The sequence below is a fragment of the Aedes aegypti genome, chromosome 3 (genome assembly GCF_002204515.2).
Source record: "Aedes aegypti strain LVP_AGWG chromosome 3, AaegL5.0 Primary Assembly, whole genome shotgun sequence".
NCBI lineage: Eukaryota > Metazoa > Arthropoda > Insecta > Diptera > Culicidae > Aedes > Aedes aegypti.
Genome location: NC_035109.1, coordinates 313367263 through 313384696, shown reverse-complemented (window position 1 = coordinate 313384696; position 17434 = coordinate 313367263). Strand labels below are relative to the sequence as shown.

The 17434-nt window shown below is 36.3% G+C and overlaps 1 protein-coding gene across 1 annotated transcript; it reads right to left on the bottom strand.

Moving 5' to 3' along the window:
* Positions 1 to 2341: 2341 nt before the first annotated feature.
* Positions 2342 to 10875, bottom strand: LOC5574942 (seminal metalloprotease 1). Its single transcript, XM_001655363.2, has 3 exons — positions 10644 to 10875; positions 2518 to 3152; positions 2342 to 2457 (listed from the first exon to the last, which is right to left on the bottom strand). Exons 1-3 carry the CDS (start codon positions 10747 to 10749, stop codon positions 2365 to 2367), a joined length of 834 nt encoding a protein of 277 aa, XP_001655413.1. The 5' UTR covers positions 10750 to 10875; the 3' UTR covers positions 2342 to 2364.
* Positions 10876 to 17434: the final 6559 nt, after the last annotated feature.

Below are 17434 nucleotides of genomic sequence, written 5' to 3'. Positions count from 1 at the left end.
CACAGGAAAACAACCTGAATTTTCAATCAGATCCAGTTTTAGTTTGGCCAAATTTTGACGGTTTTTCACGCTCTGCCCAGTGACAGTTGATGACAGGTTCCCTTGACTTTTGGGAGCTCGCAATCTAAGCCAGCTGTCTCCTCTCTCTCAGATAGACACTAGCGCATGTGCGTTACTAGGGGGGCTGGGGGCAAGAAGGACACCTTAAGATATATAGGTTCAAATCATGGTTGATTAGCACAATTTTTGAAGATTATTCCAGTGTAGGGGCAAGCTCAGCTCTTGTTCTAAATGATTTTATCGATAGATTTCAAAAGTATAAGAAACACATGATGATTTGAGATTTTTTTAAATGTCCCTTCTTATGAGGTTTTTAAACGAGGCACGGGGCAAGAGTGCTACTCGTATGGGGCAAGAAGACCACCAGAGCAAAATGCCACAAATTTTGTATGTTATTATTTCCCCGCCTAAAGGATAAATTGTAGAGTAAGTAAAGATAAAAACTGAGGGATAAAAGTTGACTTATAGTTAAAAAGTAATTTTATGAAGTTAATTTAGTATTCATCTTATTTGACTGTAACAATAATAGTAAAAATTTTCAGAAACCATTTTGAATGTCCAAGATGGTTTATTTTGATTTTATTAAGTAGGAAACATTGATTGAATGCAATATTAAACAAGAAAAATAAAAGTTCATTTGATTTTATATGAGAAAATTGCAGTGTCCCTCTTGCCCCATAAGACATACTGTTATTATATATGTAAAATTTAATGTCAAAAGGACTTTTTCGAAAAAAAAATCCTCGCAGCTATATTAAACAATTGAAAATCATCTATACTGTGTGGAAAAATCAATATGTTTTGTATTTATTCGGAGTCAAACCTTGTTTTCCAGTCTTACATTCTTATAATATTTCGCATATTTTGCGTTGGTGAGTTAAAGAAATTTTTCTATTTTTTTGTACTAAACACTTTTAACTGTAATATTTACACAACCCTCAATTAGTACTTAATTTATACTTATCCTGCGTTAAACATCAAAAAATTGATTTGAACTACGTGAAATTAGAGGTGGCACTCTTGCCCCGGGTGTCCTTCTTGCCCCATGTCCCCCTATGTGGTAAGTAGCGAATCAGGCCATGCATATGATCCATCGCTGGCAACATGGGTTGTTTTAAAATCATTACAGTTGATACGCACGTTATCTAAATGCAAATGTTTAAGGAGAAGTAGGCCGTCATTGAAATTTGTACGCGTCGTCGATGATTGTTGCTAAATCATGTCATAAATTCGAATTAAAGAAAATCAGTTGGTATTGCACTACCACATCTGAAAAAGTATCAGCATACTTTCTGCATGTCAGCGCATATCTTGATATTTTTCCGGATCAATATGAACTATGAGAACCGAGTTTTATTAATTTAAGATTTTGAACTGCAATGTCAACATGGCTGCTAAATCGAATGACGGGCTACTTAGCCTTAAACCACTGTTTCTCAACCTTGGTAATGGCGAAAAAACGGTTCTTTGTGAGATGTTCATTTCACCGTGCTTTTCACATGGTCGAGGGTCCGCGGACCCCCTGTTGAGAAACGTGGTTAATAAACCAAAAGAGGCATATTTTTCAACTAAAATTTTCCGTAATTAGTCTCTTGTTACTCCCTAGTAAGTACCTGCGTGCCAGCTATAAAAGTGTGACAGTGCATATATTAGGTATTGGAAAAAAGCGTGACAGGTGTAGGGAGTTGGGTTCTAGAAATCCTGAAAAACGATGGACGTCATATTTGAATGTTCCTTTCCCTGTATCTTCTTAAGTAGACGTATGCGATATGAGTTGTAGAAACTTATTGCCTGAAATAAGCACTTTTGAGATCTTGGTAATTTTTAGAAATGTTAGTTTCCTCCCATACTGCCATAAGATGCACAGTGAGTATTAGATTTACTCTATGCCTACTTTTGTCGAATGTTACAAATTATGGCGGTTATGGGCAATAATGATATGTTATGATTTTATCAGAAACTTCAAGCTCCAAATAAGCATATTAGCATTTTGATAATCATGAGGCATTTTGTAATTCTCAGTGCTAGGCCTTCCTTAGCCGAGTGGTTGGCGTCCGCGGCTACAAAGCAAAGCCATGCTGAAGGTGTCTGGGTTCGATTCCCGATCGGTCCAGGATCTTTTCGTAATGGAAATTTCCTTGACTTCCCTGGGCATAGAGTATCATCGTACCTGTCACACTACGCTGAGTAGCCGGCCCCTTCCCAGTGGGGACGTTAATGCCAAGAAGAAGAAGAAGTGCTAGGCATTTAGCTTATTATTTCTTTTGTCAATAACTTTATGTTATTTGTTTTGATTTTCATTTTTTATTTCTCTGGAAAGCAGTTATACATTCTGTTGATTTTCAAAATATCCTTTTCGCTCATTGCAACTCGTTGGCCCATCACTTGATCAGTTTCCTAAAAATAAAAAAAACATTGATTATTTCATGTACCAGACCTTGTTGAGCAGTATCCTACCTGTAAAGCTACAATAGTTTTCTGTCCATTGATGCTGAAAGCCGTCGAGCTGTAGTGCATCACGCTTCCGTAGTCATAATCCGTACCGAAAAGGCTCACAGTGTCCGCGTCGTACAGCCGGAAATTGTTCTCCGTCCCGGGTTGAATATTCTCCCAAACTATTTCGACGTATTCATCCCGATTGTAGGTGCTCTGCATATGGCGGAAACCCAGTCCGTGAATCATTTCGTGCACAATTGTTCCCAACCGGAAGCACCCCGTGCCCACCGGATACGGTTGCAGGTTGATGTTTTGACGTCCTCCGACGTGTCCCACCGTCGCCGAACATCCCGATCCTTGCCCATGGATTCGAATGTAGTCGGGATTTTCGGGATCACGTGGCTGGAATCGTATACAAGTGGCCCGTTCAATTAACCTCATGCCCCTAAAGATGTACCGGACTTGTTCCCTGGTGAACCACTCTTCCTCGATTTCATAGAACACGGTGTTCAGTGGCCATCGGTATTTCTCGTCGATCATTCCGTTTCTGCGATAAATTTCCGAGAACTGCTGTTCGGTGAGGATCATGTCCCCTTCGAACTGACCACTCAGCTCTTCGGCGAGCTCTCCGGGCTTCAGGTTCTGCAAGCGGGCAACTGCAATTACACAATTATTAGATCAATTCAGTTATCTGTAGAAGTAAAAGGAACAATTTTTGATTTTTGCTACATAGAATTCATACAACAGTAAAATCATTCCTGCTCGTTTGATCACATATTGACTAACGATTCTCAAAATGCGACTAAAAGTGACTTGAGATCTAAAACTTAAACTGTGAAATCAAACAGATGTGTTACGATAAAAAACTGATATACTGCAGATTGTAGTCGAATACATTTGTAAACTAAGTACCCCTTCAATTTAAAGATATTCCCCTAAAACTGGTTTCCTGAAGTGATTGAAAGTACTGACTTCCGCATTCCAACAGATTTCTTTTTAGCGATAAGATAGGTTGATGGAAATTCCAGGACTCGGATAGAAAAACCAATAAACTAAATTATAAGATATCCTGGATACAACTCAACGGATTTGTATGGTTTTTCTTCAGATAGGCTTAAATTAAATAATTTTTTTACTAGACAGAAAACATAATTTTCTACAAGATGAAGTACATTGAAATTTGTATGCTCCCGTTTGGATCATATTTGAAAGATAATGCAATCAAAAATCTGTTTTAGAACTGGGTTTCAATTATTTTCAAACATTGCTTTTAGCCATCACGATTCGCGAGAGTATTTGTTGCGTCAACTATTTTGTTCCTTCACCCATATTCGCCCATCGTCCTATAAATAGGACAGTACTTGTAGTACGCTTCGACTAATTTGTTCAACTACATGAAATCTATTCGTTTTAAAATTAATAGTTTGGAGAACACCTCCAAGGTGGCGCTAGTGAACAAAATATTTAATTTGCTTGTATCTTGTCCAATGATGAGATAAAAAGTTGGTGTCTCCAACAAAGTTGATCAACTTAATGGAACCTAGTCGCCTAAACTTTTATTAGTTCGAAAATTACTCCCCAGATAGCGCTCATGGGCATATATTTTATTCATTTTTTTCTTATCGATGTTTTTGACATATGTTTTCAACTAAATTAGATCTATTCGTTTTAAAACCTATTATGTCGGAAAACACTTTGAAGATGGCGTTAGTGGGCAAACATTTTATTCTCTTATATCTCAGTCCAGTGATTAAATACAAAGTTGGTGTCTTCTATAAAGCTGTTCGACTGAATGAAACCTCAGTATTCGTCTAAAAACATGTTAAGTCATAAAACACATTTCATTCATTTATAACAAAATTAAATAATGTGATACAAAGCTAATGTATGTGACAAAAAGGGGCCTTCCTTAGTCGAGTGGTTAGAGTCCGCGGCTACAAAGCAAAGCCATGCTGAAGGTGTCTGGGTTCAATTCCCGGTCGATCCAGGATCTTTTCGTAATGTAAATTTCCTTGACTTCCCAGGGCATAGAGTATCATCGTACCTGCCACACGATATACGAATGCGAAAATGGCAACTTTGGCAAAGAAAGCTCTCAGTTAATAACTGTGTAAGTGCTCATAAGAACACTAAGCTGAGAAGCAGGCTCTGTCCCAGTGAGGACGTTAATGCTAAGAAGAAGAAGAAGAAGTATGTGACAAAATTGATTAACTAAATAAGCCATATTCGCTTAAACCTTTTTAATTCGGAGATCACTCTTGAAATGGCACTAGTGGGCAAACATTTTATTCGCTTTATCTCAGTCTAGCGATTAATAAGAAAATTGGATCAACTAAATTTGTAAGTTTAATTTGCTCCTAAGAAAGCGATATTCAGTATATAAATTTCCCTTTAAGTCCAAAACTTAGATGAAAAGTTTATATCTGCGACAAAGTTGAATAACTAAAACATATAAGTTCAGAAATCATTCCATAGATGGCACTAGTCGATAATTTTTTTGTTCGCCTATAGTCCAGTACTGAGAAATAAATATGATGCGTACTACAAAATTGATCAACTAAATGAGAACTTTTCGCCTAAAAACTTATAATTTGAAAAGTAAAAGGTACTCTACGTGTGAAATTACTTATTGCTGTGTGTGTTTGAAATGCAAATATCAAATGCGGGAGCACCAAATGCGGTAAGATTTTCAACAAGGAAGGCGAAGTCAAAATTTGATTTGGTTAACGGTGATATGCATCATTAGACTGGCCCAGCTTAGTATGGGGGAAAAATAAAGTTGTATAATTCCACGGGGTACCCGCCAGGATTATTCCTTGGGGTTGGAGGAAGCCTTTCTGAAAAGATCAGCTCATTTGGTCGTTCCATGAGCTGGCGCATTTGAATTGAAGTTAATATGGGATTCTCAGCTCAAACATATGGAAAACAGTACATCATCTACTGTTTGGTTCAGAAAAATCGTTAATCACGTTCAATTAGACCCAGAATGTCAAAAACACTGCTTGATATAATAGCGAACAATATTGTAGAAGGTTGTATCATGATTAAAATTGATAAAGTGGGTATTTTAACTCTGTGAAGTACCGTCAAGCTACCATTCACCGTGCATTTAAGAAAAATTTGCACTTCAAAAAATTATATAACTTTTCCAAATGATTTGAAACGTACTAGAATACCATTACGTAACGTGCAATTATATCACAATTCAGGGAAAATTCTAAAAGTAGTGATGCATATTAAAAAATACTCAAAAATTATGTTTGAAAATGTCATGTTAAGGTCGCCTCGTACCGTTCTATGTCACCATTTACCGTGCACACTAGTGCACCATTCACCGTGCGTATAGTTTTCGCCATGATTTAATTTTGTATCTTGAAGAAACGTTGTTGATGGAGCAACTATGTTGCTAGTAGTGTGCGCACTCATTTTTAAGAGTATTCAAATCTTCTATAAAACCATAAAAAGTTTAAAAATTGGCTAAATAATTATTTTTTCTTTAAAATCGTTATAGGAGGTTTCACTGTATTGTCCAAACCATTTCATATGAACTCAAAAACTAAATATGAAGTAGTTTGATCACGACATAACAATAAATCTAAAATTACCCAATAATTTTAAGCTTTTCACACTTATGCACGGTAATAGGAACCGTACATATTGAAAAGGGTCCATTCACCGTGCATTTGGATTTCAACTGAACCACAATTAAAAATTTTAATTTGATTAAAATCTCATTGCTCACACGATGAAATACATCTTACTAGTACTATCCACAGCGAAAACTTGTTGAAATATTGAAAAATTTGATTTCTTAACGTTAAAATGAAAATTGTGAATTTTTGGCGTTTCTACTAAGAGTGTTGAAAAATCTCATTATTAAACAGAATTCACATGATTTTGACTACAAAAACTAAGTTTTTCAAAATGCATTGTGACAAGAACTATTTAATTTCATCAGTTCTATATTATTTTGCTAACAAAACAATAATTTGAGCAATTTGTTTGAATATTCCGTATGAATCTGTATATGTGCACGGTGAATGGAGGCCGCACGGTGACTGGTGACTTAACGGTACATCATGCAATACTGCTTTGTGTTTCTTAAACATAGCTTGGACGTAGCCACCAAACGCATCGTAGCCACCTATGACGGTGGGCGAGCTGAGGCACATGTCGCATGCAGATAAGTGACTGTACGGGAGTGCTGATCTAAGCCTAACTTTCAAAAACTGAAAGAGTAGTGAAAATTGGATAAAATCAAGATACAACATTCTGCAATTATGTTTATTAGAGTATAAACTAGGGTATTTGTCATTCTGAGTTTAATCGAACGCGAACAATTAGTATACGGAACGAAACAGTGGCATAGGGTCAATTTCAATATATTTGGGACGTGTATCCCATACAAACTTCAAATCAAATGCGCCAGCTGGTGGAGCAACCAATTGAGTTGAAATTTTGAGAGAGCGTTTTTCTTACCCTAAGGCTCATATCTAGGGGGTGTTTCATCGAGTTTTACAACTTTTTTGTTTGAGGGCCAGTCTAATGCATCATGGTTGCTAATAATCCTTTGGTTACTTTGTGTTACCGCATTTGTAGCACAGTTAGATTTGCACGTCACACGTAAACATCAATAGTGAGTGGTCTTCCGATTCCATGGCATGCTCCTGCAACGGAATCAAGACCAATCGTTTTCGATCCGCGTGGCGCGAAAAAAGAATCGCGTTTCTCAGTTAGTATGTATGCTTCAAATAAAGCTGAAAATTGTGGCTGCTCAATCAAGGATGAAGGATCAATTGGTGAGCTCGTTTCATGTTTTTTTTTCAAATCTGTAAAATATATATGACCGCACATTTAATTGTAACAACGGCATCGTAATCTGATCGCAGAAAGTCTGAAAAAGTCGTGCTAAGTATTTTGCCAAAAGGATGAATGGATGGATATTCTGGTCCTTCTAGAGTACCGGAATGGCCACCGGAAAACCCGTAATATGGGACCACTAAGTTTTAGTACCAAAAGTAGGCATGCGACGGCTCAATCTTGAATCCCTGTGTGTCTTTTAGTTCAATTATAGATGAATAACCACTCTAGCTTATTGTCAAAGTCAATTTGGACGAATTGAGATGTAACATTGTGAAAAATAAAGGAATCGTTCTGGTGGGCTTCGATTCCACGATTCCTAATACGCTAGACTGGGCGCGTTAACCATCTACGCCACAGAACGGGTAACGATACTGCAGCGCCGTTGGCCAACCTGAAACCTGTGTAGTCATTTACAAATTATTGTGTGAGAAAAGTCACATGCCCGAAAAAAACAGGGAGATTCAGCCGTCGGATGTCTTGTTATGGTGCAAAAACTAATGTACCCCACGGTACGGGTTTCTTCGGTGGTCATTCTTGGGTTATTTCGGTGGTCACTATGAACCAGAGTGGTCATTCATCTATATTTGAACCAGAATTGTCACAGGTATTCAATCATGAAGATTGAGCCGTCGCATGCCTAGTTTTGGTGCTAAAACATAGTGGTCTCATATTACGGGTTTCCCGGTGGCCATTCCGGTGCTCCAGAAAGGCCAGAACAACCATTCATTAATTCGTTTGGCAAAACACATCCAAACATAATTTGAATTTTCGGGTCGACGACCTCAAGTCACAATTTCTAACTTTTTGTTAGGGACTAAGGAAGGTTAATATAGACACTCCATTTGCAATATCTCCGCTGTCATTTCTTTTTGTATTCAATTTGCTTTTGTTAGATATAATCACAAGAAAAAGGAAAATGTGGACGGTATTATTTTCAATAAGAAACACGATTTATTTGTTACGATTAGAGTGTCCATCCCGGGACATCCCGGTACTAAAAATCCCGGGATTTGACAAATTTCGGGATTTCCCGTTTCCCGGGATTTTATTTCTGACATCCCGGGATTCCCGAAATGTACGTAGAATTTGATAAAAACAACCAAAATTTAATGCAAAACAACCCGAGTAACACACATGTTATAATTGAGGCAAAATAACTCTTATATGACCAGATTTGGCTATATAAAATAACTCTTATATAGCCAAATCTGGTCATATAAGAGTTATTTTGCCTCAATTATAACATGTGTGCTACTAGGGAAAGACATTTTTTCCTCACTATCAACCCTGATTGATAAAGTAAAAAAGCATAATGAAAAAAAGAATAAACTGATAATGATTTTCATAGAAAGATTAATTTACCAAGTAAGAAACACATATTTTTATTTGTCTAGTTGCAAAGTGTTAATGCCTTTCTTTTCAACATTAGCCGTTTTTATAAGCCAATGCTGAGATAACAAATTTGAATGTACACCTAAACTGCCGGAAATAGCAAGTCAGTACCATCTGTAAAAAGTAGGCATTGAGATAATTGACTGAGAAGTATTCAATCTCGTTATCCATACAAATATTCAAAAAAATCAGGAGATTGGAACATGTTTCGATCTCAATGAAACTTTCATAATTTGCTTTTCACTCCGTTCCTTTCCAAGAAAAATATAAAGATAACCAAATAACGATTCATTGTTGTGTTACACGATGCGAAAATCTGCAGTGGGACTGACATGCGTTTACTTTTCATAATGGGACAATTCGACTTGGTGTTTTTTCCTAATTTTACTGAACAAAAAGTGATTTCTCGTTAGAGCAGCTGAAAATTCATTAGAAGATATAATGAAAACTGATATCAACTCAATTTTGATCAAAATGCAGATGGGACTGACTTACGATTCACGGCAGTAAACTTCAGTCAATAATTTTCAGTATTTAACTTTTAGCATGATCTACAATACCTTCAATCACCTTTAATCGTTTATTTTGTTCTGAAGTTTTCATGACTTTCCAAATGTATGCGGCAAATTGCTTTAAAATTATGACTTAAGTTTTTATCATACTTCCACTCATAAGTGTTATAGATAATTTGAAAAAATCCATTGCAAACCCGTAAAAAGTCAAGCTCAGTTTTTATTTTTGTTAGGTTACTTCATCAGAATAAGAAAGTGATATGCTGGCATGAACATATTATTATGAAAAGTTACATTATCTGTTTGTTTCATTGAAATCAAAAAATGTATTGTTAAATTTGTACTTCCATTTCAACTGAAATGCTTGTTTTATTGAAAATTTGATAAATCCCGGGATCCCGGGATTTCCCGGGACAAGCATAGATTTTTTTCCCGAATCCCGGGACGAGCAAAATGGCCGGGAAATGGACACTCTAGTTACGATAATGAAACTTGTTGAATTAATTCGGTTGTACAGGTAACTAACTATAGCAAAATATGGTAAATGTCTTCTAAAAGCCTTTCAAGGAAATGGTTCATTCAGGGGAATAGTCTTCGATAAAAAAATCCTACCGGAAAATTGCATTTGGAGAAATAGTTTTCGCGGAAATGTCGGACGATCTTTTTTATCTTTATTTACGAGATTTTTAGCCCTGTTTTTTAGTTTATCTCGGGGCTAACGGCTTTACTTCCTTTCCAAAGGAAGTCGTCACTATAACTTCTACGTCATAAGTAACTATCTCGGGAATGAGATCCAATCCCAGATCCTCGGCGTGAGAGGCGTGTGTTCTAACCACTACGCTAGGTCCGTCCGGACAATCGTTCAACATGAGGTGATGAAAAAATGGGGTGAAAGACACCAGACCGATCCACGTAATCTCGCACTTCTTTTTACGATTCCGTACTATTATAGGGCGGCCCATTTAGGAATGAAATGTATATTGTGCTCTGCAAGATAAATACACGTAATGCGTTTATCTGAAAATGTCGATATACCGTCGCAGTGATAATAAAAATCATCAAATGTTTCAGATTTAGCAAACATGAAACATTTGCGTCCTTGAAGAACGAAAAAATCCAAGCCTACTTGAGTTTTGACGTTGCGTTTGAATTGCGCGCATATCTTCTGCGCGTTACCGCCGCCGCTGGATGTGGATTTAAAATAAGCGCCGCAATAATGTCATTCGTTCAAGTCACCACCTTGTCACTGAAGACTTTCTTTTTTTAAAACTTTTCGGATAAACTGGTCATTCGACCGTCGTGGAAACGTAGTACAATCACTAGCGATGTCGTACGCTGCTATCCTGCACAGAACAAGTCGGTGATTTTGCGGTTACTCACTATTCTCCGGTGTGTTCTTGAATTCCCGGAACTGTGGTGCCCCATTACAATACGCTGCAAGTAAAATCACCAGAACCGATACCGCTGAAGTTTTCACTAAACTCATCTTTCACCAACGATTTCTTAGTACACAACCCTGACCGATTCGGTAGCTGCTGTGTTTTGCTACTGACTTTGGATTAATTATTGTCGCGTTGTTCTTTGGGCTAGCAAGTGACTGATAGACACGCTTTGATGATTTTATGACTATATCTCCAGCTTTAGCATTGTAATGGTGCCCGGAGATCAGATCGACATCTGATTTCGCATTCCTTTATTGGCGGTTATTACGTACGAAAATTTGGTCACTGATAACGCTAGAGTTCAACGCAAGATAAGCGACCTCGTTATCCTTCGACGTACAGTTACGGGCAAAACAATAAGACCACTAAAAATACTAACTCAGTGGCAATAGTCATAAGTTTTTGTTACAGACATTTTATGTTATGACCCTTTCAATTATTTCTGTTCTTTATTACTATTCAGTATTACTACACACATTTGTAAAACAGAATAATTACTAAGGTAAGAAAAATGAAATGGCAAAGAAAGCTCTAAGTTAACAACTGTGGAAGTGCTCATAACAACATTAAGCTGAAAAGTAAACTCTCTCCCAGTTAGAACGTAATGCCAAGAAAAGAAGAAAAAATCATGTTTGAGGGTAAAAAATTGAGTAACTAATAAGATCAGTGGAACAAAAGCTAAAACATATCAAAACTAACAAAATTTAAATTCTATTTATTATTAACATGGATTGCCTCAATTATGTCTTGGAGTTACGTAAAATGTTTGCAATATTCAATCAACCAGTATGCGAAGATTCCACTTTGAAATAGCTTGTTTAGCTTCCTGTAGATTTGTACACTCAATTAAAACTTCGAACTAGGGACGTTCCGATACTGCGAAGTATCGATATTTGATTCATTACGATTATCGAAGCAAAGTATCGATATCACCGATATATTGATTCAAAATATCGATATATCGCAATATTATATGATATTTTTGAAGGCTCCATCCCATTATCCCGAACGCCACTACCCCGAATGGGTCATTACCCCGAATACTATCACGGTGCTCCCCTGACCGTTATTATCAGAAAAAAATCTCCATCAAATCTGTGCTCACCAGTCGTTTTCTATAGCTAAGCTGGATGTCCGGGCAAAATTTAAAAAAAATCGTAGGGCCCGTTTTTAATTTACGCCCTTTTGATTGTATAAGTCTACAAATTCAATGGAAATCTTAGATATTTGAACAGATTTTTATTCGTCGTGATTATCAGAAAAAAATATACCATCAAAATTTGGTTCAAATTTGGTGTTTTTGTTTATTTGTTACTTCTAGGTGGAGTTTTGAATGAGAAGATCAACAAAATATGGAGTTACGCCCTTTTGGAGGTGTAACTTATTTTCAATACATTAATTAGGCATTATAATCATGTCAGGCACGTTCAAATATTTTCAATGACACATTGCTCTTACATGCCACAAAAGTCCCTCACAATTATCTGATTTTTCATAAGCTCAAGTTCTATAAGGCATTCCGGAGCCAATTTCATCATGTAACCAAATTAGTTTTCATACAACAATATTCTGGATAGTTTGGTGAAGCAATGAACTCACGATTCAGATTATTTAACATGCAATTCAAGTTGTATATCGAAGCTTAAGTTGACGTCAGGGAATACTTTCGGGCTTCAGTTTTCGATTATGGGTAGCAGGGTATGGAATAAAATGAAATTAACGAAGTAGAATGCAGCGATACAAAATGGAAAAAATAATGCAAAGTATAGAACATCCGTTATCGTTTTGTTGAATTGAATTTGAAATCGTAACACTTACAGAGCCTCATTTTAAATATTTGTTTTTGTCACCTACCGTCGTTGGGGGTGAGAATGGGTGAAAAGGATATGTACGTATTATTTATTGTATAACTATCGCAATTTAACTCCAATTAACTTCAAATTTGGTATATATGCACTTTGATAATACATCAACAACTGTACAAAAAATTAAAGAAAAATATTTATCCACTATAGCATTACAAGTGAATGAAAAATTAGCCAAAATTAAATTAAAATTACCCCAAAAATTATCACTCTATAGACGGGGTGACACTGTAATTTAAATAACTTATTTTTGAGGATATGATTTCGAAATCATTCAGAGCTGAAAAATATTGATGAAATACGATTCAAACAAGACGAAATGACATCTCAGATGTTTCACAAGCATGACAAACCCTTTTAAAAGTACGATTATACCAAAAAATTGAATAGCTATGTAAATAGTATGTAAAACCAGCATTTATCGTCAAGTTTACATAATTTCTCTTGTTGTTTTTCATTGAATTGTCTTTGGAGTCTTATCTTCATTAAAATATAGTTTATTCAGTTCCCCCAAAAGTGCACTGAACACGTGATTATTTTACACATTCGGAAATAATTTATTTTTGGTGCGACATTCCGCTATTAATAGATTTCAGGCAGTTTTCCAAGTTGTTGACCTCATAGTCCCGGAAATTTAGAGATCCATTAACTCCCTTGTACTTCCGTGAGATGTTTCTATGAGATGGTATACTAATAATAAATTGTGTTTGAAAAAAAAAAACTATTTTATTGTTGTGCAATGTTATGTAATTGAGGTTTAAGCTCTGGGGCAGTACAAACTTAGCCAGAATAGTCGGAGGCAGCTTATTGGATTATTACAATATTTTATGACTATTGATAACATTAGAAAATTGGCTGCGTAATGCCTTGAACGCTTGAGCCTATTGAAATACGATCAATTTTGAAAGACTTGGACGGCATGTTATTTCAATGTGTCATTGAAGAAAACATTTTAACATGCTTACCGGTATTAGAATGCCTAATTAATCTATTTAAAATTAGTGATTTTAATAGTTACACTTAAAAAAGGGCGTAACTCAAAATTTCAACAATATTCTCAATCATAACTCCGCCCAGAGGTTACAAATAACTAAAAGACCTACTTCGAACCAACTTTTGATGGTTTAGTACTTCTGACAATCACGACCAATAAAAATCCGTTCAAATATCTTAGATTTTATTTGAATTTTTAGACTTATACAATCAAAATGGCGTAATTTCAAAACAGGCCCTACGATTTTTTTGAAATTTTGCCCAGACATGCAGCATAGCTATATAAAACGACTGGTGAGCACAGATTTGATGGAGATTTTTTTTCTGATAATAACGCTCAGGGGAGCACCGTGACTATGCGATACAATGAAGTATCATGTTTTGCGTGCAAAAATGATGACCATAATGTTATAGAGGAATGACCATTCATGTATGCGTCTCTAATGTAAATTGGTAATCAATGATGTGTTAAATCGTCAGTAAAATGTCCATCATATATTTTCTCTTCTTTCTTATGTCAGTTCGTCCCCTTAATGCTACAACTAGATAACTCGAAAATCAAAATTTTGGGATGTGTAACTTTGAAAATATGACCGTTTTACCGTTAATCGCAGAGAAAATGATTGAGAATTAAACTTTAACATGTGTATTTTGAATCACACGCTTATGAGCTGCGGATATTTTGCAGTCCAATTAAGAATAATGTTTTGGCATATTGAAGTCAAAAATTTCAAATTTCGAGTTATCTAGTTGTAGCATCAAGGGGACAAGTTATTCTGTTGACCACTATCTTCTTCTTTTTCTTTCTGGGACAGTGCCTGTTTCTCAGCTCAGTGGGCACTTCCGCAGTTCAAGCGTTTATTCACAAATTTCATAACGCCAAATATTGCCATTTTTGATACCCATCCACCCCGTCGTAATTATTTTGTACGGCAATTCTACAAATTTTGAAAGAGGTGTAACATTTCGATGACAACCACTCACATCCCCCTTGAGCGATAATAAATTTGTGAAGTCAAGTAACTTTTCAGTGCAACAATTCCACCATCGGAGGAATTCGAACCCATACCCTCAATATGGAACAGCTGCGTGCTCACCGGTATTTGGACTTCTTGGTGGTGTTAATATTCCAATTTTGTTTTAACAAAGATTTTCCTTTCCTATGAATACAGGTTGTGCGATAGCATCACGGTGTTACAGTGATTATTCACGTCATAGCTGCAAGCATTTCACCGGAAATTTGCCCTTCTTTTTAAATAAGCTGTTCTTCTAAATTTTCGTTGGATAAGCTAGGCACTAATATTTCCATATGGAACAGCTAATTTTTTTCAAAGCAGGATATCTTTAAGGCATTCATTGAAGTTTATTATAATCAGGAATTTCCCCTTCTTTTACCTTCTTGCATTAAAACAGTCAGGTCTCTATCGGACTTCTCACCACTTTTCTGCCATCATCATATATTCACTGTATTGAATCAAACACAACTATTTTTTGTGGTTATCTTATTGAAACTCAGCTGAATGATCCCTCAAAATAACGAAAGTATTACTGTAACAGTGATCAGAGGCCGCGGTTTTTCTATCTTACACAAGTATATTAGCGTTTCTATGCAACCGAGGAATGATTGTCTATCAGGTTGGTCTTTAAACGGATTCCATAGTACATCACTTGCAGCAATAATATTAGGGTGACCTTCTATTACCATCGTTTATGAAACAAAATCTTGTAGAAGATCTCAATGCTTGTAGTCGACATAAAAGAAATGAGTTAAGGAAGTGGGTAGCAGCGTCCAAAACGAAACTTTACTACATGCTTATTTCGTGCATATCATAGCTATTCTTTTCATAACAAATTCACCCTTCTTTTTAAAATAAGCTGTTCTTCAGAGCATTGCAGTGTAGTTATGTTAATCTCATTAAAATAAGAGGACAAACCCAAACAAAACTTAGTATGTAAAAGTTGTTTTATGAAAATCTAGCTCCTTTTTTATCTCCTAATATTTGAAAAAATCATTTTTAAGCCTTGTTTAATACTCATAAGGAATCGTACAATTTTCTCCCCACCTTCTAATTAGAATTAGTCTCAAAATGTTATGGATTCGGGGTAATGGCGTTCGGGGTAGTGACCCATTCGGGGTAGTGGCGTTCGGGGTAGTGTCATAAATTTGAACGGTGCAAAATTCATATACAGCTCAGTTATCTAATGTTTAGTTTCCTACGAATCGCAAACAATTCTTAGAACACTCAATATGGGGTGTCCCAGAAAGTATGGGCACGACTTTGATAATGAAAATCATAATACTTTTCCAAAGAAACAAATATTTTTAATTGTTTGTATTTTTCTATAGCTTATTTTAACCACAATCTGTGATAAACTTGTTTGATTTAATAATCGAATGCATGAAAAATTTTGATTTTCGAAAATCAATTCTTATCTGGTCAGCACAGACCCTACATTAAGATTTTGTTGAAAAATAACTAGTAAAACATGTTTTTATTGAAATTTTTCTCCGTGGTAAGTTTAAGTACATTGTATCAAGAATGTTTTACATTTGTTTGAAATTTTATTTGGTTTTGTTAGAGAACACTTGAATAAATGGTAAAAATAGAAAAATCTCGTATTTTTCACTCCATATAAGACAACATCACGAAGTTATAACTCTTCAGGTATTTAAAATAGTAATAAAAATAACAATTTCAGATTTACGAAAGGTTAATCCCTATTCTTTTGGATAGGCAACCTTATTTTTTTTATTCATGTTTTTACGTTTATATAAGGATTTGTGTTTTGACCATTTTCTAATCGACCACGGATGGAATCGGATTTTCAGTTCCAATACAAATTTTACATGCTTAAATTTAAAATTTCAATTTGGATGACTGATAGTCTAATCAACTATCATATCGTCGCTGATAAATATATTTTTTCAGATTTTTTTTTCAGGACACCCTATGTAAGACGAAAGGGTTTAGAGTTGAGAGAATATCGAAATTATAACTTTATTCAAGGAAAATATAATATGTCGCGCACACGCGTGTTCACCGGTACGGCGGTATCGTTAGAACTGACTTCGTGAAGTTTTTTGCCGAGGGGCTACCCGATCCTCCCACACGGCCTTTCCTGACACTACTTCCGCCCCGGAAGTGTCCACGGCTTGATAGCGTCACCAGCTGTAGTCGTCTTCTTCGGTCCTTCGTCTTCTTCGTCGACCTTTCGCACCTCATAACGATCGTTGGGTAGAGCTTCGATGATTTCATACGGTCCAAAGAATTTAGGCTTGACTTTCTGGCCCACACCGAACTGGGTTTTCGGTATCTCCAACTTTGTACTTCGTTGCACACTTCCGTCGTAAGTTGTAATGCTTGCGATTCTCCTCTTGCATCTTCTGTATGTTGTTTTGCGCAATCTTCCGAAGTTCGCTTCTTTCCTCCTCGAAACTTGCTTGTATCTCCTTCTGCAGTATTTCATGTAGGACGTGATCTTCTTTGGTTCGCATTTTTACTCCAGTTAGCAACTGAAAGGGTGTCATTTCAATCGCTCTTTGCCAACTGTTGTTTAAACACTTTTGAACATCCGTCACGTGCTTGAACCACTCTTCCGGTTTGTCCACGGCCATCTTCGTGATCATTGGAATTATGATTCGATGAACTCGTTCCACTTGCCCATTACCACGAGGCATTCCAGTGGCAATCTTGTGAAGCTCGATGTTTTCATCCTCGCAGAACTTCGTGAACAATCCCGATGTAAACGCAGCGCCTCGATCGCAGATGATCCTTTTCGGATTACCGAAGGTGTCGGTAATAACACGTAACTTCTTCACGGACTCCTCCGCAGTTGTTGACTTCGTTGGGAACAGCCATACGAACTTGGT